The sequence below is a fragment of the Hemiscyllium ocellatum genome, chromosome 12 (genome assembly GCF_020745735.1).
Source record: "Hemiscyllium ocellatum isolate sHemOce1 chromosome 12, sHemOce1.pat.X.cur, whole genome shotgun sequence".
Lineage (NCBI taxonomy): Eukaryota > Metazoa > Chordata > Chondrichthyes > Orectolobiformes > Hemiscylliidae > Hemiscyllium > Hemiscyllium ocellatum.
In genome coordinates, this window is record NC_083412.1 from 72,942,889 (window position 1) to 72,969,262 (window position 26,374).

Sequence of the window (26,374 nt, forward strand, 5' to 3'; positions counted from 1 at the left end):
TTATAAGTCAGTGGTGATGGTGATTATAGAAAATGGCAATAGCTGGATAAAACACAGGTTTGTTTGTTGACATTGCTGGAAGAGTTTGGGATGGGGGAATGAAGAGGGGAAGGGTGTGATTGCTGAGAAAATTAACATAAAATGAATTAAAGACAAATTAACATTAGGTTTCTTGATATTTCATTGATAACAATAAAAGTTTATATTTATAAAGCACCTTAAACATAATGCAGCCTTTGCAACTTGTGTCACAGGACATGAGTTACACCAGCCACTAGGAAGATATTAGGATAGAGTTTGGTTGAAGAAGTAGGTTAGCAGAAGGGTCTTACAAGAGGCTAGAGAGGTAGAGAGATGTTAGATAGGAATCCCAGAGTTTGGGGTCAAATCAACATTGTGGGTACAGTTACAAGGTTTAAAAGACATTTGGATAAGTACATGAATAAGAAATATTTGGAATGATTTGGGCCAGTGCAGGCAGATGGGACTAATTTAATTTGGGATTACGGTCATCTTGGACTGGTTGGACCGAAGGCTTTGTTTCTGTGCTGTACACTCTATAAACTCTTGTTTTAGAATGATAATTTCGACACAGGTCATCCTGATGTCTAAATAGGCCATTTTTGTCTGTACAAGCAAGCCTTATTCACCATTACAAAAATCTTTTGGTGGTACTACAGCTGGTGTGTTTTTGATAGTAAAAATGGATATGAAAACAAACATATTGTTCATGGTATTTTATTTAAATTGTAAGTATTATACTTAAAGTAGATTTATACACATCATTTATTTGTTTAGAGATAAAAGGACTAAAGCAATCTTTTCATATTTTTAACATATGATTATTTTGATTACATTCACTCAGTGAGTTTTGTTAAAAAATGTCACTGGTTTAATCAAAGAGGTTGTTTGGCCTTGATCGAAAACAGTTGAATTGAATCAATGGGCATTTGAATATTATTTGCAAGTTTGAAATGGCAGAGTACAGAGAGGTGATTGTCATAATATCTTTTTGCTTATTAACTACTGAAGTACTTTGCCTCCCCGACTCTCAGCTTGATTAACAAAACAAGCCCGATTTTAAAAGATTTTTCAGAGTATGAAAATCTATCACTTTTGAAGAATTTGGTTTGATCCGGAAGTGAAACATTTGGGTGAATGCAGCTCCATCAATAATCAATAAAGCTTGTCTAAAAGCAATATTCTGTTTACTGAGGAAAATGTAATTCCTTAGACTGTAAAGTGCATTGTTAGCTTGCCCCTACAATGGAGAACACAGAGAGACAGACTAATAGTCTTATTTGACAATCAGGTCAGATTGCTGCATTTTTGTATCTGAGAGGAAAATGTTTCAAAACATTGAATTACAAGCAATGCAAATACATTACACAGAATAAATTTGCTTTTCGTTGTCATGCATTGTAAAATTACTCCTATGATGACAAGAAGAAATGTATTCTGTATATATTTCTGATTTTGAGGAATCTATTAAATCAACCAAAACAATGTCAATGATGTGGAAGACAGTTGGGACAATAGCTCACATTGGAGGATCACTTTTTTGTAGAACTGTTGATATGCTTTCATTGGTCTGTTTCCAGAGTATTCATCTGCTACAGGAAAACGAAGCCAAGAGCGTTGTCCACGTCATGCAATCTGCAGTTCATATTGGTTAAATAATCCTGGTTTCAGATCTTTCCATAGTCTTTTCAAGTCAGATTTTACACTCACTGGAGCAAAGATGTGATTAATACTCTGATAAGAAATGTCCCATATCTGAGCTTTAGAAAGATTGAACGTTGTTTCTGCTATCTGATACTCCTGTGAGAGGTCGCTAGCAAAAGCACCTTTGCCATCAGTCTGGAGGAATAGAAAAAGATCAGCAATAAAGTAAAGTTTTGGAAATGCAGAAAAATACATATCCCTGATTTCGGAAGTCTTATCAATTTAAAAAAGCCTAATTTTGTTAGCTATTAGTTTAAGTCTATTTGTTTTCTTTTGGTTTCTGTTTTAATCTGCAGCAACACAAGAAATTGCACTGATTATAATGTCAACTAGATAAATTGCAAATAAATATTTAATAGATATGGAGGGCTGATTTATAAGAAGCAGTTGAAGGGCACTGGCAGTAATATTGATGTTAAGTTACTGACAGGCATTTTTTTTGTTCCCATTTAACATTGCATTCGTGCAGACCTAGTATGTATGTATGTAGGTAACTGCACAAAAGCAAAACTTTTAAATATGAATCAGAATTTTATTCAGCCTACCAGTTTTATATTAACAGACAACTCCTCAGTTCAAACCTGAAATAGCATTTATATGCCATTACATCACCAAAATATACTTACACACAATCAATTAAGGAAGTGCTCCCATTGTCCTAGCTAATATTTGGAATTTATCTCAAGTTTCCTATGTTTCATGTAATGGCTGTAATTCAAAAATACTTAGCTGCAGTTGTTCTGACATTATGAAAAATGTCTCTTGTTTGTCCTGGCCAACCGTGCAAAAGATAGTAGGACAAATTATCACTGGGATATGGAGCAGTGATGAGATTAGATTAGATTTCCTACAGTGTGGGACAGGCCCTTCGGCCCAACAAGTCCACACCGACCCTCTGAAAAGTAACCCACCCAGCCCCATTTCCTTCTGACTAATGCACCTAACACTATGGGCAATTTAGCAAGGCCAATTCACTTGACCTGCACATCTTTGGACTGTGGGAGGAAACCAAAACAGACACAGGGAGAATGTGCAAACTCCCTGTGGAATCGAACCCGGGTCCCTGGTGCTGTGAGGCAGCTGTGCTACCCACTGAGCCATGGTGCCACTCCTTCTGGCTAATGCATGTACTAACTGGCAAAGCTACACTTTGAACTGAGCAGTTTCTAGAGTACAGAAAAGAATGGATATTTTGATCACTTATCAACTGAATAGCATGAGAGATTTCTTATCAAATTACCAATGTCTGAGCATGAATGGTTGGCGGTGAGAGATCATGTAATGAAACATCACAATATAGTTTGACTAGAGTTAGGAATCCAACTGGAAGAGACTGACTGGGTAGACTGTAGAATAGTGTTACTGCCATTAGAGGTAATTTAGAGGTCAAGCTGATGTTCTTGGGGAAAGGGCTCAAAATCCCATTACAGCAGCCAGTAGAAGTTGAATTCATGACAATTGTTGATTGTCATAAAAACCCATCTGATACACAAATATTTTTTAGGGTCCTTACCAGGTCTGGCCTATATGTGACTGCATCTATAGCAATATGAATGACTGAAACGTCCTTGCATGCCACTCAGTACAAAGACAGTTTTAAAGATTGCATCAAAGCTGGCCTTGCCAGTGACACCCATATCTCATGAAACAATAATATTTCTAGAACAGTGTTGGACCTTAGCTGGAGTGCTGTGAACAGGTTTGGCCACTACACATTAGAAAAAATGTCAAGGCTTTGCAGAGTGTGCAAAGGAGATTTACTGGAATGTTAATAGGGATGAAACATTTCAGTTATATGGCAAGATTGGAAAATCTGGGGCTATACTTAAAACAGAGAATGTTAAGGGAGATTTAACAGACATGTTCAAAATGAGCAAATAAAGAAGTGTTGGCAGTGATTTAGATTTCGATTACTTAGTGTGGAAACAGGCGCTTCGGCCCAACAAGTCCATGCTGACCCGCCGAAGCGCAACCCACCCAGACTCATTCCCCTACATTTACCTCTGCACCTAACACTATGGGCAATTTAGCATGGCCAATTCACCTAACCTGCACATTTTTGGACTGTGGGAGGAAACTAGAGCACTCCGAGGAAACCCATGCAGACATGGGGAGAATGTGCAAACTCCACACAGTCAGTCGCCTGATGTGAAGGGTCAGGATAATAATCACAGGACTAGCCACAAAACCCAAAGGACTAGCCACACTACCATACATCAACAGCATTTCTGAACTGACAGCCAGACTGCTGCGACCACTAGGACTCATAACAGCACACAAACCAACAGCCACTCTCAGACAAAAACTCACCAGAACGAAGGACCCAATACCCAGCATGAGCTAAACCTGTACAAATTCCCATGCAAGGACTGCACAAAACACTACATAGGACAAACAGGAAGACAGCTAACGATCCACATCCATGAACACCAACTAGCCACGAAACTACACAACCAGCTATCCTTAGTAGCCACACACGCAGATGACAAGCAACATGAATTCGACTGGAACAACACTACTATTATAGGACATGCCAAACAGAGAACAGCCAGGGAATTCCTAGAGGCATGGCACTCATCCTCAGGTTCAATCAATAAGCACATCGACCTGGACCCAACATACCGACCACTGCAACAGACAGCTGGAACTGACAACCGGAAGCGGCAGATTCAAACCACTACAAATGCAGGAGGAAAGATCACAGAAGCGCTTCACAGGAGGCTCCCAAGCACTGAGGATTCCACCGAGACAGGGGACGAAACGTCTGCAACACAAACTCCCAGCTCGGCGAACAGAACCACAACAATAATCACAGATTTAAGCTAATTAAAAGATGTTTCAAAGGTGACAGGAAGGAGAAATAATTGTAGAGGGTTATATTATCACTGTAAAGAAGGGCAGTGAAATTACATTCATTTATAAATTTCAAAACCAACTACATAAGGACTTGAGAAGGAACAATTTGTAGGACCATGGGTAAAGTGTAGAGTAGGTAAAAACAATGACTGCAGATACTGGAAACCAGATTCTGGATTACAGTGATGCTGGAAAAGCACAGCAGTTCAGGCTGCATCCGAGGAGCAGGAAAATCGATGTTTCGGGCAAAAGCCCTTCATCAGAAATAGATCAGATATTCCTGATGAAGAGCTTTTGCCCGAAACGTCAATTTTCCTGCCCCTCGGATGCTGCCTGAACTGCTATGCTTTTCCAGCACCACTTTAATCCAGAAAGTGTAGAGTAGAGCTGTTGGCAAGCTCTTTCAAAGAGCCAGAACAGGTACAGTGAACCCAATAGTGTTACTGTGTTACGCTATTCTATAATTCTACAGAACAGATCTCTGACCCAGCTGTAAGCGCAACCAATTCAAGCAAGTTGACATTCATGCAACAAGGGTATGATACTTCACTGTAGCTTTGTGTATTTTCTTGTGTGATATTTATAGCCAATATGTTTCTGAACTTGATCAGGCCACATGAGAGAGAATTGAATGGCTGGAAGCAACAAGTATGTTGCCAAATCTACTAATCCGAAATAAACAGTTGTTTTGTGTTTTGAGGTTTTATAAGTACGAACTGAATTGAAGCTGTTCTGAGATTTCTATGTGGATCAGTAGAGTAGAAAAGAGATTAATTCCATTGACCCACTAAGTCCTCTACAAATAGTGAATGTCTGTGTTTTTACATTACAGTACTTGCAACATTATTTAGTGGCTGAAAATAATTGAACTTACACAAATTACACAGGGGTGTCCACGATTGTACCAGTATTTGAAATGGTGCTGGTCATATGAAGATACAGTTTGACCCTTGATATTTGATGTCAAACAAAGCTCTGGAAAATAGACGATTGAAATTACTTAAAACAATTCCCAGCTTTTTTCTTCTTTTACTCTAATAATGCTAACATTTTTTGAAGAAAGAAAATATTTTATTTGTTAGATGATTCTCACAGGGCTGTAAGACTTTTTTCTCCAATGTTATTTATCTTTTTCAGGTATTATCTGTGCAGTTTTAAGAGAATACTATACAGTTGGGAGGGGACACTATTCAAATGAGATATTATACCAAAGCCCCAATTAAAACCTTTGGTGGAGGCAAACAATCGCATGATATCAGGAATAATTTGAAACATTGCAACACCAGAGTGATATCTTGTATCATTTTATTTATTTATGATATATGGGCATTGCTGACAAGGACAGAATGCATTACCAATTCCTAACGCTCACTGTGAATTTGGAAGATGAACCAATTGTGCTAATGGGTGGTTGTTTAAGATTTGTTACCTAGGAAGAGTGATACATTGGGATGGTGTGACTTGGAGAGGAACTTGTAGTTGATGTTCCTATGCATCTGATGCTGTTACTACTCTAGGTTGTAGAGGTCATGAATTTGGAAGATAGTCTTGGTCAGATGCTGCAGTACATCTTTAGATGATACACAATGCTACCATCATGTTTCATTGGTATAGGAACTAAATGTTAAAAGTGATGGATAGGATGCTATTCAAGTGGACTGGTTTGTCTGAGATAGTATTGGAACAGCAGCTATCCAAGCAAATGGGAGATATTCATTATGTTCCTCATGTGGCCTCTGTAGATGCTGGACAGGCTTTCAGGAGGCAAGAGTTTTAACTGTGGAATTTCAAGTATTTGACCTCGCTTTGTAACCACAGTATTGACATTGGTAGTTCAGTTAAACGTTTTAACTGTTAAATATTATCTGCCAGAATGTTGATGGTGGGGATTCAAAATTGGTAATGCTGGATAATCCCAAAGGGAAATGGTTAAATTCCATATTGTTTGCAGACAATTATGACAGTTTTATGTTTTACATTTTAGGTAAATATATTGACAGTTTTTTCAGTTAATGAAATTATGGCGAGATATTTTAATGTCATTCCACACTCAAGTATTTCTGAATCCAAGAATAACTTGGTTCCATGCATTCTAGGGAGGTTACAGTGTATTAGGCCCCAGGGTTTCTGAAAATAATTTTTATAATTGTTTTTCTTAAGCTATATTAAAGAGAACAACAATACTCTTAAATATTTTCTCATTTAAATAGAACATAAATCTCATTACCAATAGGTATTTGATGTTTGATAATGATGTCAACCAGATATTCTGAACCTCCAACTTCAGGGTGAAGGAATGTACCATGGCCAATCCTGTCTGGAGGAAGACCAAGAAACAATTCCACTTCTTCATTTTGATGGGGAATCTTCAAAAAAAATTTAAAAAGTTTGCAGTACTTAAGTGATTTGGTATTGTTTATTGCAACCATAAGTACATTTTTTATTCATATCTAAAATATTTGGTCATACAATATTAATTCAACTGTAATATTAAGTGATTTTTGAATAATATTTTTGATATATTCTAAAATAGAACAAACAGTAAGTATTGCCCCAGATTTACAAATGTTTTACCTCAGCCATGTGTACAGCAAGCTTAAGTCCTATATTTCGAGCTGCTTGAAGCGGGACAATGTAATTCTTGGCATGTTCTACCTTACAAAGAAAAACAAAAAAACTGTTGACACTCTTATACTGTTTCAGTGAAACCAGTGCATTACTGTACTATTAAAAAGTCTGAAAGTCTCCTTCTCTTTGCATAACAAAAGCAAAATACTGCAGATGGTGGAAAACTGAAATTAAAACAAAGTGCTGGGAGGAAAAAAAAGAGAAACAGAGACAGACTTAAGGCTTTGAGTCCAGTTTGACTCATCTTCAGAACAATGAAGATTATAGATCAGATTTGAAACGTTAATTGTATTTCTTGTTCCATAGATGCTGCCAGATTTGCTGAATTTTTCCAACATGTTCTGTTTTATCTCTTAAACAAATGTGTTAAAGGCATGGTCATTTACCCATACGCATCCATTAACCTATCTGTTAATTCATGTATGGGAAGTGGGCATCACTGGCTGGGTAAGTATTAATTGCCCATCTGTAGCTGCGCTTGAGAAGGACATGATGAGTTGTCATCTAGAATAGCCGTAGTCCACAATGCCACTCGGGAAGGAGCTCCAGGATTTTGACCCACTGAAAGAATGGTATTATATTTCCAAGTCAGGATCATGAGTGGCTTAGAGGGGAGCTTGCAGGTGGCCCATACAGTAGGGCAAGGGAAGCAGATAGTATTCATGGTGGGTGTGAAAGATATTGTTTAAACAGCCTTTGTAAATTTCTGCAGAGCATCTTGTAGATGGTGTACATTGCTGCTACTGAGAATTGGTGGTGGATTGAGTGAGTTTGTGAATGTTGCGCCAAGCTATCAGGCTCCTTTGTTCTGGATGTTCTCGTGCATCTTGAGTGTAGCTGGAGCTGTACTCATCCAGGCAAATAGGGAGTATTCCATTACAATCCTCACTTGGGTCTTGAAAATAGTTGACAGGCTTTGAGGAGTTACTGCTGCAGAATGACTAGCCTCTGACCTGCTCTCATAGCCACAATATCTATTTAGCTGGCACATGTAAGTTTCTGGTCAATGGTAACCCCCAGGATGTTGATATTGGAAGGTTCTGTGATGTTAAGGCCATGAGTGTCAAGGGGTGATGGTTAGATTCTCTCTCTTGTTGTTGATATTCATTACCTGGCTCTTGTGTGGTGCAAACATCATTTGCACTTTTCAGCTTAAGTTTGGACAGTGTCCAAATCATGTTTCATTTAGACATAGACAGTACCTGAGGAATTGTGAATAGCACAGAATATTATGCAGCCACCAGCAAGTATCCCCACTTCTGACCTTATGAAGAAGGGAGGGTCACTAATGATGCAGCTAAAGATAATTCGGCCAAAAGTCATGAGGAACTCTTAAGTGATGCCTGAAGATGAGATGACTGACCTCCAACAATGACAACCTTCTTCCTTCATGACAGGTATAGCTCCAATCAGTGGAGAGTCTTTATATACAGGGCAACCTGATGTTATGCCTTTATAAACTTTAATTTATTATAGTTTTTATTAATTTCAAAAATGACTATCATGCTGCTTTACAATTTGTACAGATCTCAAAAACTTGTGTTAATGAATGTAAATACAGAGGCACCTCGATTTTCCGAACGCGATGGGCGGGCACTATTTTGTTCGGATAATTGATTATTCGGTTAATCGATTGAATGCCTTTCCTCTGGGCTTGGAGTTTTCTGAAGATTCCTTTTTCCTTGCTCCCTATCTCTGTCTCAAGATTTGTTTCTGAGCAGACACACACTTGTGTGTCAGGGACCTGCAGCATTGCTGAAGCCTCGAGCAGTGTTGGAAACACCTCTTTGATGTAATGTTTCTACCGGGACCTTGAGATCATCTTCAGATAATTGAGATTTGGATAATCTAGATTCCTCTGTATGTAGAATCGTCTGTACAGAAGTTACTCCAATAACTTACTGATCTTATGTAGTTTAAATAACTAAATATAAGAGCATATATAACAGCATACAGTCCTTTCACAGATAGCATTTTGGAACACAGTCTCTCAGGCTTTGTGACTTTTTAAAGCTCTCTTACAGTCAGTTAACAGGAACTCTTGTCACTCATTCAGTGTAAGTGGTTAAAGATCGCTCCACAAGTTAGTTCATTGGAACACATGCTTTCTGTGTACAGAGAAACCTTGATTATCTGATTACCAATTATCCGAAAATTGGATTATTTGAAGGAGATCTCGAGGTCCCGATGGGAACATTACAGCAAAGACGTGTTTCCAACAATGATTAAATAGGCACCGTCTCCAAATGACTGACTGACTGCCTGCCCTCTCTCACTCTCCCCACACAGGAGTGTACTCTAAACCCACTTCCCCACATAATCTCTCGAACGTTGTCCTGTACAGGGCAAAGGTGGAACCTGTCAAAAGGTTGTGTGTGTGTGTATGTACACGCGCTGTTTGGAGAGTTACCCCACAAAGGCAACTGAAGCAGTAGTCTTGTTGTTGATGTACAGTCTGGCTGCCCTGGAGAGGGAGCAGGATGTACAAGGTTGGGGGCGGGGAGGTGTTGGATAGGGTTGGGGGGGGTTGTTGGGGGCGAGGGACACGGTGTTGGACAGGGTTGAGGTGGAGTCTTGCACACTGTGCTGCTGTAGTCTCCTGAACGGGGAGCAGACTTTAAAAACTCAGAGTCCCAGAGTAAAGGCATTTAATTGATTAACTGAATAATCAATTATCCAAACGAAATACTGCCTGCCCATCATATTCAGATAATCGAGCTTCCCCTGTACCTGGTTTATAGCTCTTTGCACAGTTATTTGAACCACATGCTGTTACTGGTTATAGCTCACTCCAGTGTCTGCTAACTGAAACACCTTGTCTCTCACTCTGTAACTGCTTAGTCTACAGTCAGTTCAATGGGGCACACTCTCTGCAGCTGGTTATAACTCACTCCACAGCATAAGATATTGCATTACTAAAATCTGTGGTGAGCATACACACACACTTGATCGTAATCAGATTACGACACCAGCCGTCTGTCTTTAAGTCTTTTTAAATAAATGAAGGAAGTTATTGAGAAGATATTGTATCCTGCAGTTCTGAATCAACATAGCTCACGGGAAACAAATTACTCACTGCCGGATCTCCACTTAGATCCACACCAACTACCAGTCCATCAGTAGATGCAAAGAATTCTTCTGCAAGTTTCATGGTTTCCATTGCAACTACTGGTCCATGTCTTCTGTCTATGGATAATAGAAATCTAGGGAAATAAAATTGAATGTTGCTATTTATTTTTCACACATTTTTTGCTGCTGACTGGTTAATAGCAATTTGTATTTATATAGTGCCCTTAACATTATAAAATGCTCCAATACATGTAAAAAATGCACACCTAAGATGATAAAAAGTAGGAGCAAAAGTATGCAATTCAGTCCATCAAACCTGCTCCACCATTCAATAAAATCATGGCTGATATGATGTAATAAGTTCACCTCTCATTCTTCTGAGTCCAAGCCCAACTTACTCAATGTGGGGAGGTGATTGTGTAGTAATAACTGGACTAATAATCCAGACTAATCTTCTGAGGACCTGGGTTCAATACCCACCCTGGCAGATGATGAAATTTGATTTCAGTGCTATGTAGGCCCTTGGTGTTTATGTGCTGATAATACACGTAGAAGCAGGCAAGAGTAACTCCCATTGATACAAGGTGGGGAGAAAAAAAACTGGAAAGTCATGTGGCTGATCTTGTTTGCCTGTTGTACAGGCTTCTTATTCCCAGGTTGTCAACTTGTCTTTGCAGGCACTTACAACGAGACTAAAAGATGGGACAGCAACAAGAGAGTTTTGGGGTAGTAGTAATAGGATCATTTATTGTATCTGTATTAGAGGGGTGGGGCAGTGCAAAAGAAGCTTTTTGTTGTGTGGGTATGGGGTAAAGATCTGATTGCTATGTATGTGTTCGGGAAGGGTGACTAATTAGTGCATGGTGGAAATGGATAAAAACCATGTGGGTGGGGCAGTGGTGCTAGATGACAAGCTGATTACCATGTGTGGGGGATAGTGGTGAAAGTGACTCATTCCTTGCTGATGGTTACAGTTTCTCTCAAACTGCTATCCAAATACCTCATGTTATTGAACATCTTGAACAAATTTTGTCTCATCATCTACATAATCATTTTTTAAAAACTAATGTTTAGAAAAATTGAGTGGACTAATAATTACAACATAGAATAGTTTACATGTAGTTCCCAATCAAAAAAGTGACAGATGAAGCAAAAGAATGTCAAGTCTACAGTACAATTGGGAAGAAGATAGAAAAACCCACAAAAGGTTAAGATAAAATCTCTTTGTATTGGAAGTAATATATTGGTATTGATAGAGAATTGATTAATAGGCAGGAAATGACGAGTGAGAATAAGTGGTACTTTTTAGAGTTAGCAACCTGTGACCAGTGAGGTTTCGCAGGCATCAGTGCTGAGACCGTAACTATCTGCAATATATGTTAATGACTTGTACAAAAGAAGTGAGTGTACTGTAGCCACATTTTCAGACAAAACTAAAATAGATGGAAAGGTATGTTGTGATAAGGATACAAACAATTTACAGAGATTAATAGGTTAAGTAAGTGGGCAAAAAGTTAGCAAATGGAGTATAATGGTGGAAAAATGCAAAGTTGTTCATTTTGGAAGAAAGAATAAAAAAACAGAATACTATTTAAATGGAGAAAGACTGAAGATAGCTGTAACACAAAGGGACATGGGGTTATTTATGCCTGAAACACCCAAAGCTAGCATCGAGTGCAGCAAGGTAATCAGGAAGGCTAATGGACTGTTGGCCCTTATTTCAGGCAAATCTCACTGCAACTATACAAGCTTGTGGTGAGGCTACATTTGAAGTACTGTGAGCAGTTGTGATGTCCTTATTTAAGAAAAAAATATGAATTCATGAGAAGCTTCACAATGGTGATTTCAGCTATGCACGGATTGTCTTGTGGGCAAAGATTAAAAAGGTTGGCACTCTACTCATTGGAGTTTAAAAGAATGGGAGATGATCTCATTGAAAGATAGAATTCTTAAGGGTCTTGACAGGTTAAATGTTGAGAGAATGTTTCCTCTCATGGAAGTATCTCAGAACAAAGGGCATTGTCTCATAATTAAGGGCTGGCAGTTTAAGGCTAATATTAGGAGGAATTTCTTCATAATGGTTAAATGTCTTTGGAAATCCTTGACACAGTTGTGGGGGCACAGCCCTTGTGGATATTTAAGGCTGTTTAGATAAATTCATGGTCAGTATGAGAATCAAATATTATTGGGAAAGGACAGGAAAGTGGACTTGAGGAATGTTGGATCAGCCATGATCCTACTGAATGTCAGAACAGGCTTGATGGGCCAGATGGCCTACTCCTGTTCCTATTTCTTATGGTTTTAAAAGGCTCAGAATGGAATAGAAAAAGCAAATAACAGAAGTTATGAGAGAAAGAGAGAGTATGAGAAGAGACTTACAGCTAATATAAAACAGAAATCAAATTATCATTGACAGACATAAAAAATGGTAAGTGGTTGGCAAGAGAAGGAATGGACTGATTAGAGACCAAAAAGAGAATTCTGCATGGCGGCAAGGGCCATCACTGAGGTACTAAATAAATATGTTTCACCTGTCATTACCAAGAAGGAAAGTGCTTCCAAGTCATGATTAAAGAGGAAGTTGTTCAGACATTGAAATTGATAAGAGGTATTATATAGCTGCCTGTAATTAAATCTGCAAAGGCAACCTGACCACGAAAGCCAACTAAAGATTCTGAAGAAAGAAAGAATGGAAATTATGTTGGCACTGGCCATAATTTTCCAAACTTCCTTTGACTCCTCATCGAGATGTACAGCATGGAAACAGACCCTCCGGTCCAACCCGACCATACCGACCAGATATCCCAACTCAATTGAGTCCCATCTGCCAGCACCCAGCCCATATCTCTCCAAACCCTTCCTATTCATATTGGAATGATTTTGTGAAACTGGAAAGGATTCAGAAAAGATTTACAAGCGTGTTGCCAGAATTGGAGGGTTTGATATAGGGAGTGGCTGAATAGGCTGGGGCTGTTTTCCCTGGAGCTTCAGAGGCTGAGAGGTGACCTTATAGAGGTTTATAAAATCATGAGGGGAATGGATAGGGTAAATAGACAAGGTCTTTTCCCTGGGATGGGTGAGTCCAGAACTAGAAGGCATAGGTTTAGGGTGAGAGAGGAAAACTTTAAAAGGGATCTAAGGGACAACTACTTCAGGCAGAGAGTGGTGCATATATGGAATGAGCTGCCAAAGGAAGTGGTGGAGGCTGGTACAATTACAACATTTAAAAGGCATCTGGATGGGTATATGAATAGGAAGGGTTTGGAGGGATATGGGCCGGGTGCTGGCAGGTGGGACTAGATTGGGTTGGGATATCTGGTCGGCATGGACGGGTTGGACTGAAGGATCTGTTTCCATGCTGTACATCTTTGTGACTCTATAAATGGAACTAGATTAATTTAGGATATCTGGTTGGATGGACGAGTTGGACCAAAGAGTCTGTTTCTCTGCTATACATCTCTATGACTCCAAGGTGATGCCAGAGGACTGGAGAATTGGAAATATTATACCCTTATTCAATAAAAGCAGTAAAGATAAGCTTAACAACTACAGAACTGTCAATTTAACCTCGGTGGTGGAATAACCTTCCAGAGACATTAACTTAGCACAATATTAATATTTACTGAGGCAGTTGTGCATTAATTAAGCAAAGGCAATATGTGTTTAAGCAACTTGCTTCAGTTTATTAATGAGATAACGGAGAGGGTTTGAAGCTAATGTTATTGATTCACATACAAAGAAAACGGCATTTGATAAAAAGATACAGACTCACAAGTAATGGTCGATGGATGTTTTTGATTGTTTAGAGTTGAATTCTCATGGACCAAAGTATATAGGGCACAATTTTAACATTTTCAGAATATATGAAATTTGATTGTTTTGTGAATTATGGAGGGTAGTGTACAACTTCAAAAGGACGTGGATTGCTGGATGGGTGGACAAGTGATGGACGAAATTTAATGCAGACGAATGTGAAATGATTCATATTGGGAGGAAGAAAATGAGAGGTAATATAAAATGAAGAATACAATTATATAGTGGGTGAAATCGCAGAGCGACCAAGGCTTATATGTTTTTAAATCACTGAAAGTGGCAAAGCAGATTGAGAGTTTGATTAATAAAGTGTATTGCACCCTGGGCTTGACCAATGGGAGAAACTACTAAAGTAAGGAAGTTATGGTAAATCTCTGAAAAGCACTGGTTCCATCTCAAATGGTTTCTAGTTTTGGACATGACACGTGAAGACATTGTTCTTGGTATGAGGAACTTCAGTTATGTAAAAATATTGGAGAGATTAGAACTGTTCTGTTTGCAGGAGAAAGGTTGAGAGTAGATTTGGTAGACGTTTTGAAAATCATAGCAGTCTGGGCAGAGTAAATAAGAAGACTGTTCCCACTGGCAGAAGGTTGAGAACTGGAGGGCACAGATTGAAAATAACTGACAAAGGAACCAATGGCAATTACAGGGAGCGATTAGGATCTGGAATGTGCTTTCCGAGAGAGTGCAGCATCAGCTGAGGCTTTCAAAGGGTTGTTATCTGAAAAGAAAAAAATTGCAAGACTATGGAGAAAAGACAGAAAAATTACATTGTGAATTGCTCCATTGGAAGACCAGGAGACATGACCAGCTTAAACGCCTCCTACCATACTTAACAATTCTATGATAATACTTCTCTCAATAATGATTTGGAGATGCCGGTGTTGGACTGGGGTGGGCAAAGTTGAAAATCACACAACACCAAGTTATAGTCCAACACTAGTTTTCGAAGTACTGCTTCTTCATCAGCTAGCACTCCCACATAAACTTGTTGGACTATAACCTGGTGTTGCGTGATTTTTAACTTGTTCACAATAATATAGCTTGATCTAACCTCAAGATGTACCTACTTATCCTCTGAAGGCCATGAGTTAAGAATTCACTCTGCAAGTTTCAGTAAATTAAACACATCTCTATTTGAACACCTAACTATTATGATTTAGAATATGTTACAATAATTATTGCTCTGAAATCCTAGAATAGGGAAGTCAGCAGAAAACTTAAAACGATCACATACTTTACATCGATGTCCACACCCTCTTGTTTACATTGTTTTATAGCTTCAAGTATTGCCTCGACGTAAGACTTCTTGGTCATTCCTGTATAGAGAGATCAAATGCTATGATTGTTAACTAGTCAACCTAGTTATACAAGATTAATCAACAACAATATGCTTGCAAGCTAGTAATCTGTTCAATCTTGCAAACAATTAAACTCAGATGGGCAAATAACTCAAGTTTCAAATTCTACTTATAATAACCCACATTTTGTCAAGTTATATTAATCTGAAAACACCTATTTCTTGGAATGATTATCATGAACTGATGTCTTATCAATTGTAATCTGATTTGCAATTTGGAGCTATAGTTCACAGAATACAGTGGTCTTTTAGTTATAAGCAAGGGTAACTAACCCCTTAAATATCCTGTTTTACACATTTTAAACAAGTTAGTCTTATATTTCTTTCTCGATATTTCTAGAGCTTTCCTTCATTGTTAATGAGTTTAGTAACAGACAACATCATACATGTAGGCTTACAGTAAAGATTATGATGAGCAATAAATGCTGCTTGGCCAGCGATGCCTTCACCCCATTAATTGATTTGTTTTTTAAAAAATCAAAGATTTATTTTCATTTGCTTTCACTGGGAGCAATAATCTAGGTTTTGAAGGTTGGACCTCCCATCCACAACAAAAGATTAAACATCTGTTACCATAATGCTGTAAGAGTCATTTGTCATTTTATATTGGTGTTAGTTTGAGCAATTGTTTATTTCAGATGCTGACAATACATATGTGTCAATTCAGTGATATAATCAAAAGGATAATATCCTACTAAATTACAGTATAGATTCTAATATTTGACCTTTACTAATTTTGATGCGAGTATATAATCACATAATACTACCTGTAGTGCTTTCCTCTCGTGGTGTGCTTCGTAGCTCAAGGTATTTTACTCCGTCAGCTGCAAACTCTTTGATGACCTCTTTGGCCACCTAAAAGAAAAATATTCATTTCATTATATAAAATATACATCTTTTGGGTGCTACTGTATGTATACCACCTCAGTAGTGTATTCTCTGAACAGCAGATGGAAAAAGATCATACCAGCTCTTCAACATCTGATCCATCAGTGCAACTGATGGTATTTTGCATGTGCTGCCAGCAAGTGGAAATTACTTTTGAAGGTTACAGAACAAACTACTACAATTGAAAAATCAAATTGAATTCCAGAACTTATCTGAGGTCCACTGAAATTTTATAAATTACCTTATTATTGCTTCCAGTAAACAGATAATACTTTTGTGAGGATGTCTATACTTCTCTAAATGGTACTTCACCTTTTAAATGATAGCAGTGCAAGGTGGATGAATTTCACCATGTAGATAACCTGTCAATGTGCAAATAAGTCCCAAGCTTCAGAATTGGCCAGGTGTCACATTATTCGACTGGACAGCCCAACATGCGGTTTAACACACTGAGAAAATAACTTGTCCAGTGATACAAAAGCAAAATCATGTTTGTATCATGAGGAAGGAAGACTAATATAGATAATCACAAATTTAATTTGGAATATCTTTCTTTGAAAAAGTAAAAATGTTATTTACCATGAAAATGTCTTCAATGCTGACAGTTAGTTGATGTATTACTTTAAACATCTCAAAGCATCTATGATGGAAACAAATGCAATGTAACCAAAAGATAAATGAGCAGACAAGCTTGCATTTAGATCATTGTCAAATTCTGTTTTGGCTTCACATCAATACTGAATTTGCATTGAAAAGTTAAAAATTGTCCGAGATCTGAATTAGTTTTTAATCCCAATTTTATGTTGCATTTACACTACAAATGTTCGCAAGCTTCACGCAAAGGAGTGCTACACCATTGCTGCGGTTGAAGATATGGTCAATATTAGCTCTAACCTTGTTTGTAATTTTCTTTATCAACTATCCATACCTTAATATACTGTGTACATTTTAAAGACTCCTGTAAGCCTATTCAACACAAATTTAAATGTCAGTACCAATTCAGATACCTTAACATGTAAAACATAATGGCACCATAAGACATGTTTTTATTTATCAAATCGTTTACGTGACCTCTGATAAATTTGTATTTTATCTTTTATTTATCAGATTTATTAACCGCTTCAAAACATTTTCCAGTTTGACTCATTCTTCTCTAGGTAAATCAGCTTAAGCTGTTAAAACTCATGAGGATCTTAAGCTCATTGTCATAGCTACACACTCATCCATGGTCCTTTTTTGGCCTTTTCTGATTGCTGTCATGTTATGCTGAATGTTGAGATGTGGTTTCTGCTGTATTAGCTTCTCCATGGTAGTAGTGCTGATTGAGGTGTTGAGATGAGCATGGAGTTCCTAAAGGGGATAATGAGATCATTAGTACATGTTGTTTGCTGAATTTACAAATGATAAACCACCACAAATCCTGTTCTAACATAGCTCTTGGTACTAAATGTTATTTCGTTAAATTTCCATTTATTCAATCAATCAATGTGAGAACACCATCCTTAAGGTTTTTTTGCTAACATTTAAAGTAAAAGATATCCTCCAATTTGCTGTAGTCTGTAAGAAATTAAAATTTACGGAATTGTGCTGAGCTTCTGTACAGTTTCAAGTGCAAATTGCATTACCTAAATATAGATTTAAGTATTTTTTATAGTCTTATTCCTCTTGCCAGAATCAATACTCTAACCTCATTGAATATTTTTCTGTTGTATACAGTATTGATCTAATGACAAACAAGATATTTCCGATCTAGTTAATTGCACTATCTAGTTTATGATTGTGATATTTTCATTTCCATAATTATTCCATATGTCTAGATCAAATCTACAATGTTTAATTTGTCTGACCGAGAAGTAGGACTGTCAACAACTATATTATTGCTTCAGGCTTGATTTTCTTTCCAGTGAGAAATGTATCAAATAATCAGTCCGAAACTTCAGCTGAAAACAGTTGTATTTGTTCCAGATACCAGCATGGTTTTGTTCTTGTAAACAGACAAAGAACATCAGAATTTTAAACAGGCAGTTGGGCATCTGAGCTCTTTACACTTTTTGTAGAAATTAGATTTGATTTTTGATTACAGCTTGACTCTAAGTTATTGGTTTACACATTGTAGCCCTTCTACAGGCTCAGTTCCTTTGCTTAGCATCATCTGCTAGCCGTCAAGAAAATTAAAACACAACAAAATGTCACCTCAGGGAAGCCCAAATCTCGACGATAAAATGGTTAAATATTCTGTTACAATACAACAATGATCTGCCCTGAGAAAAATGTAAAGACAGGATGATGAAGATCACTACAGCCCAATCAATTGTATCCCATAGTTTGGGAGGGTTGGAAATTCTGGCAAAAATGCACTGCTTCTGGATACAAATGAAGTGTAATTTAGAATAACATACATAAAGGCTAAAACGTTAACTACACTTTAAAAGGACACTGGCTAACTGTTGAAAAACTTCTGCCAATGAACTAGTCTGGGATGCAGTTATGGGGTTAAGTCTAGGGCTCACAATCATGCATTATGGAATTGATTAATGTTTTCAGTTTTAGTGCAACACTTACAACTTTAGGCAAAGCCTGATAAAAGTTCATCGTTGTCTTTGTCGTCATATTATCAGGAATGGTGCTGTGAAGATCGCTCCAGACTGCAATACCGATGTTGCAGAAACTGATGGCTGTTTAGTCAGATCTAGGAAATAAATTTGCAGATGACGGTAAACATAGTTGTTCGTTGTCTTATTATTATTGCTTATAGTTTGTATTTTGTACCGGATTAACTTTAGTAAAAGTTTGTCATATCTGAGAAAGGACAGGAGTGTGGGAAGCGGGGAGAAGCAAGCAGTTAGGGAGGAAGGTTTGAAGGGTTGGTGAGAATGGTAGGGAAGGGCGGGGAAGATTGTTGACAGCTGGAAGGACAGTCGGTGAAGGGGGGGGGGGGAAGGATGAGCGGGGGTAAAATGGGAGTGAAGGAAGATGGGAGGACGAGGTTAAGTGGGGAGAACACGGGAACGGAGGGGAGGAAGTTGGTGGAGAAAGGAAGGGTTGTTTTAGGTGAGGACAAGAGTAAAGGAGTGGGAGGGTTGCTGACGGGTGGAAGGAGCAAAGGACGAGGGCAAATGAAGGTTACGTGATTTGTGACTTCCTGTGGCATATTGCCACATAGTGTGCACGGAGGCGGCCTGAGCAAATGTAATTAATAAAACACCGAGTGAATGTATCTCTTCCACCCCTGCTTCCTCCACCAGCTGCTGACACGCTGAGCTGTTAGTAAGGAGACTTAGATTAAAAGACCCCGGCCGCATTTAAACCTGGAACCTGCTGAAACATACAAGAGCGACAGCAAATGATTCTTGCATTTCTCAGATCGAGACTCGCGAGTATTAACCATTTATAGACGACTCTTTTCTCCAAGATAGGATACAGAATTGTACATTTTAGCAGCTCACCTTATTCCGGAAGTCCAGCTTTCACTGCTAATGACAACTTCCTTCACATTACGGAGAAGTTGCAATTGGAAGCTAACACATGTTGCGTTTTCTTTTCCTTTTTATCTTTTTTCTTGCCTTTTCTATTTCCTGTTTTCTTTTTCTTGTCTCCTTTATTTCTTTTCCTTTTCCATCCAAACTGATTTTGTGACATTTGCAACACTGCATTAAATATCTCAAAGACTAGGTTTTGTACTTTGCAAAATTGCTGCGTGCTACCAGAGGCAAACTTGTGCTGAGCAATTAACGTTAAGCAATTTGTTGTTGAACATTTCAAAATGTAAAAACAAGTCCTTTCCTACTTTTATTTCCAAATCCCTCCATGGATTTACACCTCTCAATTCTTCTCCAACTTATCAATCTTTTGAAATATATGCATTTCTCAAACCCTGGGCTCAAGAATTAATTAGCAACATTGTCACATTCTGAATTAAACCTGCTTCGTTGTTAATGATTATACCTTTAACTGCATAGCTCCAAACTTTGAAACGCCGTCTCCCAGCTCTCCACTTCTTATTACGTTGTCTCGCTAGTAAAAAAAAAGGGGCGGCACGGTGGCTCAGTGGTTAGCACTGCTGCCTCAGTACCAGTCCCAGGATCGATTCCGGTCTCAGGATGGAATCTACATTCTCCGCGTGGGTTACCTCCGGGTGCTACAGTTTCCTCCCACTGTCCAAAGACCTGCAGGTCAGGTGAATTGGCCATAGTGTTAGGTGCATTAGTCAGAAGTAAATGGGTCTGGGTGAGTTACCCTTCAAAGGGTCGGTGTGGACCACACTGTAGGTAATCTAATCTTCTTCAAGGTGTTTCTTTAAATCAACCTGCCAAACTTGATCATCTGACCTCATGTCTCCTCAATAGTCCCATGCTATGTTTTATAATGTTCCGGTGAAATGTGCTTATTGGATATTTCAGTAATTTGAAGATGGTATATAAATATAACTTGTTTTATTTTTAATATTTCCTTAATTTGCAGATTTCTTGTAGCCTGATATACTGTGACAATGAGAATAATACAGTTAAACATATTTTCTATATAGAATTGTAACAGAATGGAGTTCTTTAACAAATGGTTTTTGATGGTTTAATTTTAGTTTTAATTTTAATTTTAGATGCATTTGATAATGAAATGGGCAAGAAAACACGATTGATGAATATCTTAATCCAACTCAGAAAATGTGTTGATCATCCTTATCTTTTTGATGGTAAGTGGAACTCTGATATTTCATTTCTGGGATCTAGATTTAAATTTAACCCAGGTACTGGAAGATAATAGGAATTTTAAAGATTCCAGTTAAGATGGTTTGGGATCATTTTTGATGCTAAAAACTAATAATGAAATGGCAGCTTTTACTCAAAGTCGGCTGAAACTGTGTAGCTTGAGTTTTTATGGGGATTTCTCAGATTCATTGGATGTTGAAAAATGCCTCATAGTCAGTTTATTACTTGAGAATTGCAGTCATTGTAATAAGATAGGAAAATACAACCGCTAATTTGTGCGCAAGGTCACCCAGGTGACAGGTTAATTGTTCTCTTATTGGTGGTTTTGGTTAAGGAAGGAACGTTGGGTGCTTCACTCGAAAAAAGAACTCTACCTTTCTTAGAAATGTTGTGTTTGTGATATATAAATAGAGTCAAAGAGATATACAGCACAGAAACAGACCCTTTGGTCCAACTCGTCCATATCGACCAGATATCCCAGCCCAACCTAGTCTCACCTACCAGCACCCAGCCCATATCCCTCCAAACCCTTCCTATTCATATACTTATCTAGGTGCCTTTTAAATGTTGCAATTGCAGTAGCTTCCACCACTTCCATTTGGCAGCTCATTCCATACACATACTACCCTCTGCATGAAAATGTTGCTTCTTAGATCGCTTTTATATCTTTCACTCTCACCCTAATACTATGCCCTCCACTTCTAGACTCCGTCACTCCAGGTGAAAGATTTTGTCTATTTATCCTATCAATGCCCCTCATGATAATATAAACTGTCCCTAATGAACAATATGGAACAGTTTTGCCTTTTCGTGAATTTATACACTTCTTCATTTTCAGAACATGTGCACTTGCTGCCAACAGAAAATGTGTTTATCTCTGCTGAATGTGTAAAAATGTCAATACGAAAATTAAGGAATTTGAAAAGTCAAGTTTCTATAATGAATTATTGATACATATTTTGCAGGAAATGCTATATTCATTTCTGAAAGAATGAACGGAAATAATAAGCATGCTGAGTTTTCAATCTTATAGTCATTCCTGAATTTACTACTCTTGTGTTTTTTCCTTAGGTGTGGAACCGGAACCATTCCAGATTGGGGATCATCTTGTGGAAGCAAGTGGCAAACTTCACTTACTGGACAAATTGCTAGCATTTCTGCATTCCAGGTCTGAGTGCTAGATATTAATCTGAAATCACAATATTAGTGCAGTGAAATTATTTTACATTGGTTGACATGCACAAACTTAGTCATGTTTTTGATCATGATTCAAGTTTTATATCAGTATCTGCTTAAGGGATGCAGAACTACCAGAGTACAAGAAGTAAAACCGGCTCTCGTCATTAATAGCAGTATAATATCAATTTTCATATTTAAGGTTGTCTGAAATTTTAGCTAAAATGTGACTGATGAAATATTTCATTATTGATGAAAGCTAAATCATTTGTAAACAAAATATATAGCATACAGGCTTAAAAATCATGCATTCAAGTACTTTTTTTGACTGAATGCCATACATGAACAGATATAGTCAATATTTTTCAAGCCATCTTTCTGGACTTACTTAGTTAATTCGTTGAGTTTGAAGTATTTAAAGAATTTGATTGAGAACAATATGCAATCAATATTACATTAATAGGAAACTGTTGCAAATTATGTCATATAAATTTGAGTTTTTGCCTCCAAGATTAATCTTGTTTCCACAAACATAAGTATAGAAAGAAAACATTAATGTATGAAGCTTCAAGATTTGTTTTGGTCTTTTTTGTAATATTTAGCACATTTTATTCCTACACTTATCCTAAGATAAATGAACAATTTAGTTACTTTAAATATGGTTAAAAATAAACTAGTTAAATTTGAAGGGAAATGTAAAGTTGCCCAAGTCTTATCAGACTATAATGCTGTTTTCTCATTAGAGACCACAATGTTGCTGTTTCATTAGAGAGAGATGACTGATGGTTATTCAACCTGACGGTCATGATGCCTCAGGTGAGGGGAGAGGTTAAAAAGAAGTGTCCTTCGTGGTGAGCTCAGTGCAGAAATTGAGTCTGTGCTGTTGGAAGCACTCTATATCGTTAACCAATCTCTAGTATAAATACTATCATCCAGTAGGGCTACTGTATCAAGTTGTTTCATTATCTTAGCAGAGTCATTTATGTACAATTGTGTTGCTTGTAAAGGGAGATCAAACCTGAAGAGTGAAATGCAACTTAACTAATTGATATATATTCAGCTACAATTTTACATTAATCTTACAGAGGTCATCGTGTGTTGGTGTTTTCTCAGATGGCAAGAATGCTGGATATCTTGCAGGATTACATGGAATATCGAGGTAAAAACCACGAATGATTTTGTATACTGATTGTGTTTAAACCAAAATGTTGAAAATAAACAGTTGCAGAACATTATAGTTTGCCTTATTTTCCAGTAATGTAACCATCTGAGGTTTCAGAAATGGTCTCCATTTTGCCTGATGTCAGCTGAACTTCTAAGTCTTGGCAAAATAAAAACTGAGAATGGTAGTATTCCATTGTGTAACTTGATGTTACTTTGAATTAAATAAAAAATCTTATTGATGCTTGCATAAGTGGACAAGTTAGAACTACAGACATCTTGTCCTGGAAGTGACGAGTTAAAAGAAAACAGATGATTTTGGTTATTCCAACAAAGTGTGAAATGTCGGTTGTATGTAATAATTTTGAACACTGCTTGTGGAAGGTGATGTTGAAAGAAAGGATACGTGGTGGTCTGATTCGCTGAAGGTGGCCTCCCTACATCCACCTTGACTCACGTTGTTATATTTACAAATCGAAGCTCACCAATCTTCAGTTGTCTGAAGACAGTGTTGGCTTATACTAAATGCCATCAGAGAGGCATGCTACAGTCCTAACATATAACTCATTTCTGTGCAGGAGTGACACTATCTGATCCTTCAACATGTCCAATAAGTGAACATGATATGTACTTCAGTCCAAGGTCTCCTATCAGTGTATGCACTCATAAAAGAATCTTGTGTGATATGAAAAAAATGAGTCATTTGGCTCAGTTACAGGTGCCTACGGTGTTACTATGTGACCATAATCTATTGCAGTTGTGCTGAGTGCAATATGTGTTGGCCAGTTAACACGTCTGTTGTGATGTTGCTATAACATCTATAAGAATGTTGTGCAGAGAAGCAAGTTAAACTAGATGATGTTCTGATAACAACCTTCTTTTACAAAGGCACCTCATTGGAACTGATTACCTGAATGTAGTAGAACATAAACTGGCATTTGGAAGCAGGGGTTTCTCTTCCATATCTATCATAGCAAGAGCTCTTTTTGCTTTCCTATATAAAAAGAAATGAACTGTGGATGCTGGAAATTTTAAACAAAAGCTAAAAGTGCTAACAAAATACAACAACCCTGGCATGATCTGGTAGAATTAAGGTTAAGTGATCCTTGATTTTGCCTTGTGCAACTTCCCTAAACTGTTCTGGTGCCAACTATAGCTTGATAATCCTTGAAAATGTGGTTTTGCTGTCTTGTGCAAGCAGAAATAATGGTGACATTTTGGAATTTGAAGAAAGAATATTGTAATGCCTCTATCACTTGTGTGCAGGTAACATAGTCCCTGTTTCAGGCCTGAGAAAACCAGTGGTCTATCTAGTGAACTTATCCACAATATGTGCATTTCTAATTGCCTTTAATCCTGTTCTTTGACAAAGCCTGTCCAGCTCCTTGTTGAAACCCATTAAGAATTCTTCTTCTAGCAGGTGGTTCATTCTCCACACTTGCCAAATATTTTGTTGAAGTGATTGTATATCATGAAGCTTGAAGGTGTTTTATTGGTAAAATAGTTTCAGGACGAAACTTTAGAGCTGGGAGTTTAACAGAGTTTGAAAACGAAATGCCCATGCTGAAATGTACTAAACTTGAAACCTGAATTTGATTCCTGTTCTCCAGCAAGACAATGATATCTGCTGGTTCAGGAGGGAATTAATGTCTGGGTATAGAAATGCAGCTCAGCGGTTGACACTTTTGGAAGTCTGTTCAGGTGGAAGGAGAATCTTCTCTTATTGTTTCTACAAATGTTTTATCTCTCAGACAACAGCACTAAACAGATTATCTATCAATTTATCTTAATACCACATTTGCTTGCGTAATGGTGATTATTTGGTGGAGAAAGTGAACAGCAATGTTTATATCTTTCATTCTGAAACTAAGGAATGACTCTGTGTCTGTCTCCCCTGAGGTGAATATCAAGTACCCATTAGGGAATTCTTTTTCATGATTATTTTGTCCTAGTAGAATTTCTAAGGAGATCTGTCTTTTGATAAAATTTAAAAAATATAAACCATAAGTATTAAGTTAGCCTGGAACGGTATTTTTCTTTTAAGAACAGTAAGACCGTGCTATTTTCTGGGTCTGTAGATTGTGAAGGAGCAAAGGTGGCCTTTAGTAGAGTGATATGCTGCTCTAGTTGGATGTAGGAGTTTAGGGAGAGCTTGCACATAACAGAGGATTATGTCTGCATGAAATGTCTTCGGTTGTGAATCCTATCAGACTGAATGGATTGATTGGAGTGACAGTTACAGGCAGTGAGGAATTTACAAGAGCTAGAGTGTGTTATGATTGGCAATTACAGGAAGGGAGAAAAGCTGCAGATACAGTCAGATAGATGAGTTAAGTCCAGGAAAGATGGAAGAGGTAGGCAGACAGTGTGGAGTGTTCTGTGGCTATCCCCATTTCAAACAAGTATGCTGTTTTGGAAAATGTAGGGGGTGATGGACTTACAGGGGAATGTAGCATGAGCAGCCAAGTTTCTGGTAGCAAGACAGGCTCTAAAGTAATGAGGGGTACGTCGGGTTCTAAGCGATTGATTGTGATAGGGGACTCTCTAGTCACAGGCACAGTCAGACGTTTCTGCGGCCAGCAGCGAACAATCAGAATGGTGTGTTGTCTCCCTGGTACCAGGATCAAGGATGCCTCAGAGAATGTGCACAGTGTTCTCAAAGGGGAGAGGGACCAGCAGAAGGTCATTGTACACCTTGGAGCCAAGACAAAGGAAGGGAAAATGAGATTCTGAAGGGAGAATATAGAAAGTTGGGCAGGAATTTAAAAAAGATGTCCTCGAGAGTAGTAATATCTGGATTACTCCCGGTGCTATGAGCTTGTGAGGACAGGAATAGGAAGATAGAGCAGATGAATGTGTGGCTGAGGAGCTAGGGCATGGAAGAGCAAGGGTTCATATTTTTGGATCATTGGAATCTCTTCTGGGGTAGAAGTGACCTGTACAAGAAGGATTGATTGGAAGGGGACTACTATACTGGCAGGGAGATTTG

At 38.0% G+C, this 26,374-nt stretch overlaps 2 protein-coding genes across 9 annotated transcripts in view; one reads left to right on the forward strand and one right to left on the reverse strand.

Moving 5' to 3' along the window:
- Nucleotides 1-26,374, forward strand: part of chd1l (chromodomain helicase DNA binding protein 1-like) — a 94,145-nt gene that overhangs the window by 27,067 nt on the left and 40,704 nt on the right. For all 4 annotated transcript variants that reach the window (XM_060833704.1, XM_060833701.1, XM_060833702.1 and 1 more), the window contains exons 9-11: nucleotides 20,940-21,032; nucleotides 22,120-22,216; nucleotides 23,310-23,383. In XM_060833704.1, coding sequence (XP_060689687.1) covers nucleotides 20,940-21,032; nucleotides 22,120-22,216; nucleotides 23,310-23,383 — 264 coding nt within the window. The remainder of the gene's footprint in view (nucleotides 1-20,939; nucleotides 21,033-22,119; nucleotides 22,217-23,309; nucleotides 23,384-26,374) is intronic.
- Nucleotides 757-20,372, reverse strand: adal (adenosine deaminase-like). 5 transcript variants are annotated; one of them, XM_060833705.1, is made up of 11 exons: nucleotides 20,288-20,372; nucleotides 18,905-19,031; nucleotides 17,562-17,692; nucleotides 16,922-16,982; nucleotides 16,222-16,309; nucleotides 15,332-15,413; nucleotides 10,286-10,412; nucleotides 7,156-7,236; nucleotides 6,809-6,947; nucleotides 5,456-5,556; nucleotides 757-1,860 (listed from the first exon to the last, which is right to left on the reverse strand). In XM_060833705.1, exons 2-11 carry the CDS (start codon nucleotides 18,950-18,952, stop codon nucleotides 1,648-1,650), a joined length of 1,071 nt encoding a protein of 356 aa, XP_060689688.1. In that variant the 5' UTR covers nucleotides 18,953-19,031; nucleotides 20,288-20,372; the 3' UTR covers nucleotides 757-1,647. The 5 variants fall into 5 exon arrangements, with proteins under 5 accessions (XP_060689688.1, XP_060689689.1, XP_060689691.1 ...); XM_060833706.1 differs by lacking the exon at nucleotides 20,288-20,372 and adding an exon at nucleotides 19,789-19,885; XM_060833708.1 differs by lacking the exon at nucleotides 20,288-20,372 and adding an exon at nucleotides 19,728-19,795.

Coding starts and splice junctions, on each gene's coding strand:
- adal (XM_060833705.1), bottom strand. CDS start 18,952: ATGACGACAAAGACAACGATGAACTTTTATCAGGCTTTGCCTAAAGTT. Junction 16,310..16,921: donor GCATTGAAGACATTTTCATG/GTAAATAACATT, acceptor TTTTTCTTTTAG/GTGGCCAAAGAGGTCATCAA. Junction 5,557..6,808: donor CAAACATCAAATACCTATTG/GTAATGAGATTT, acceptor TCTATTTTCCAG/AGCTTTGTTTGACATCAAAT.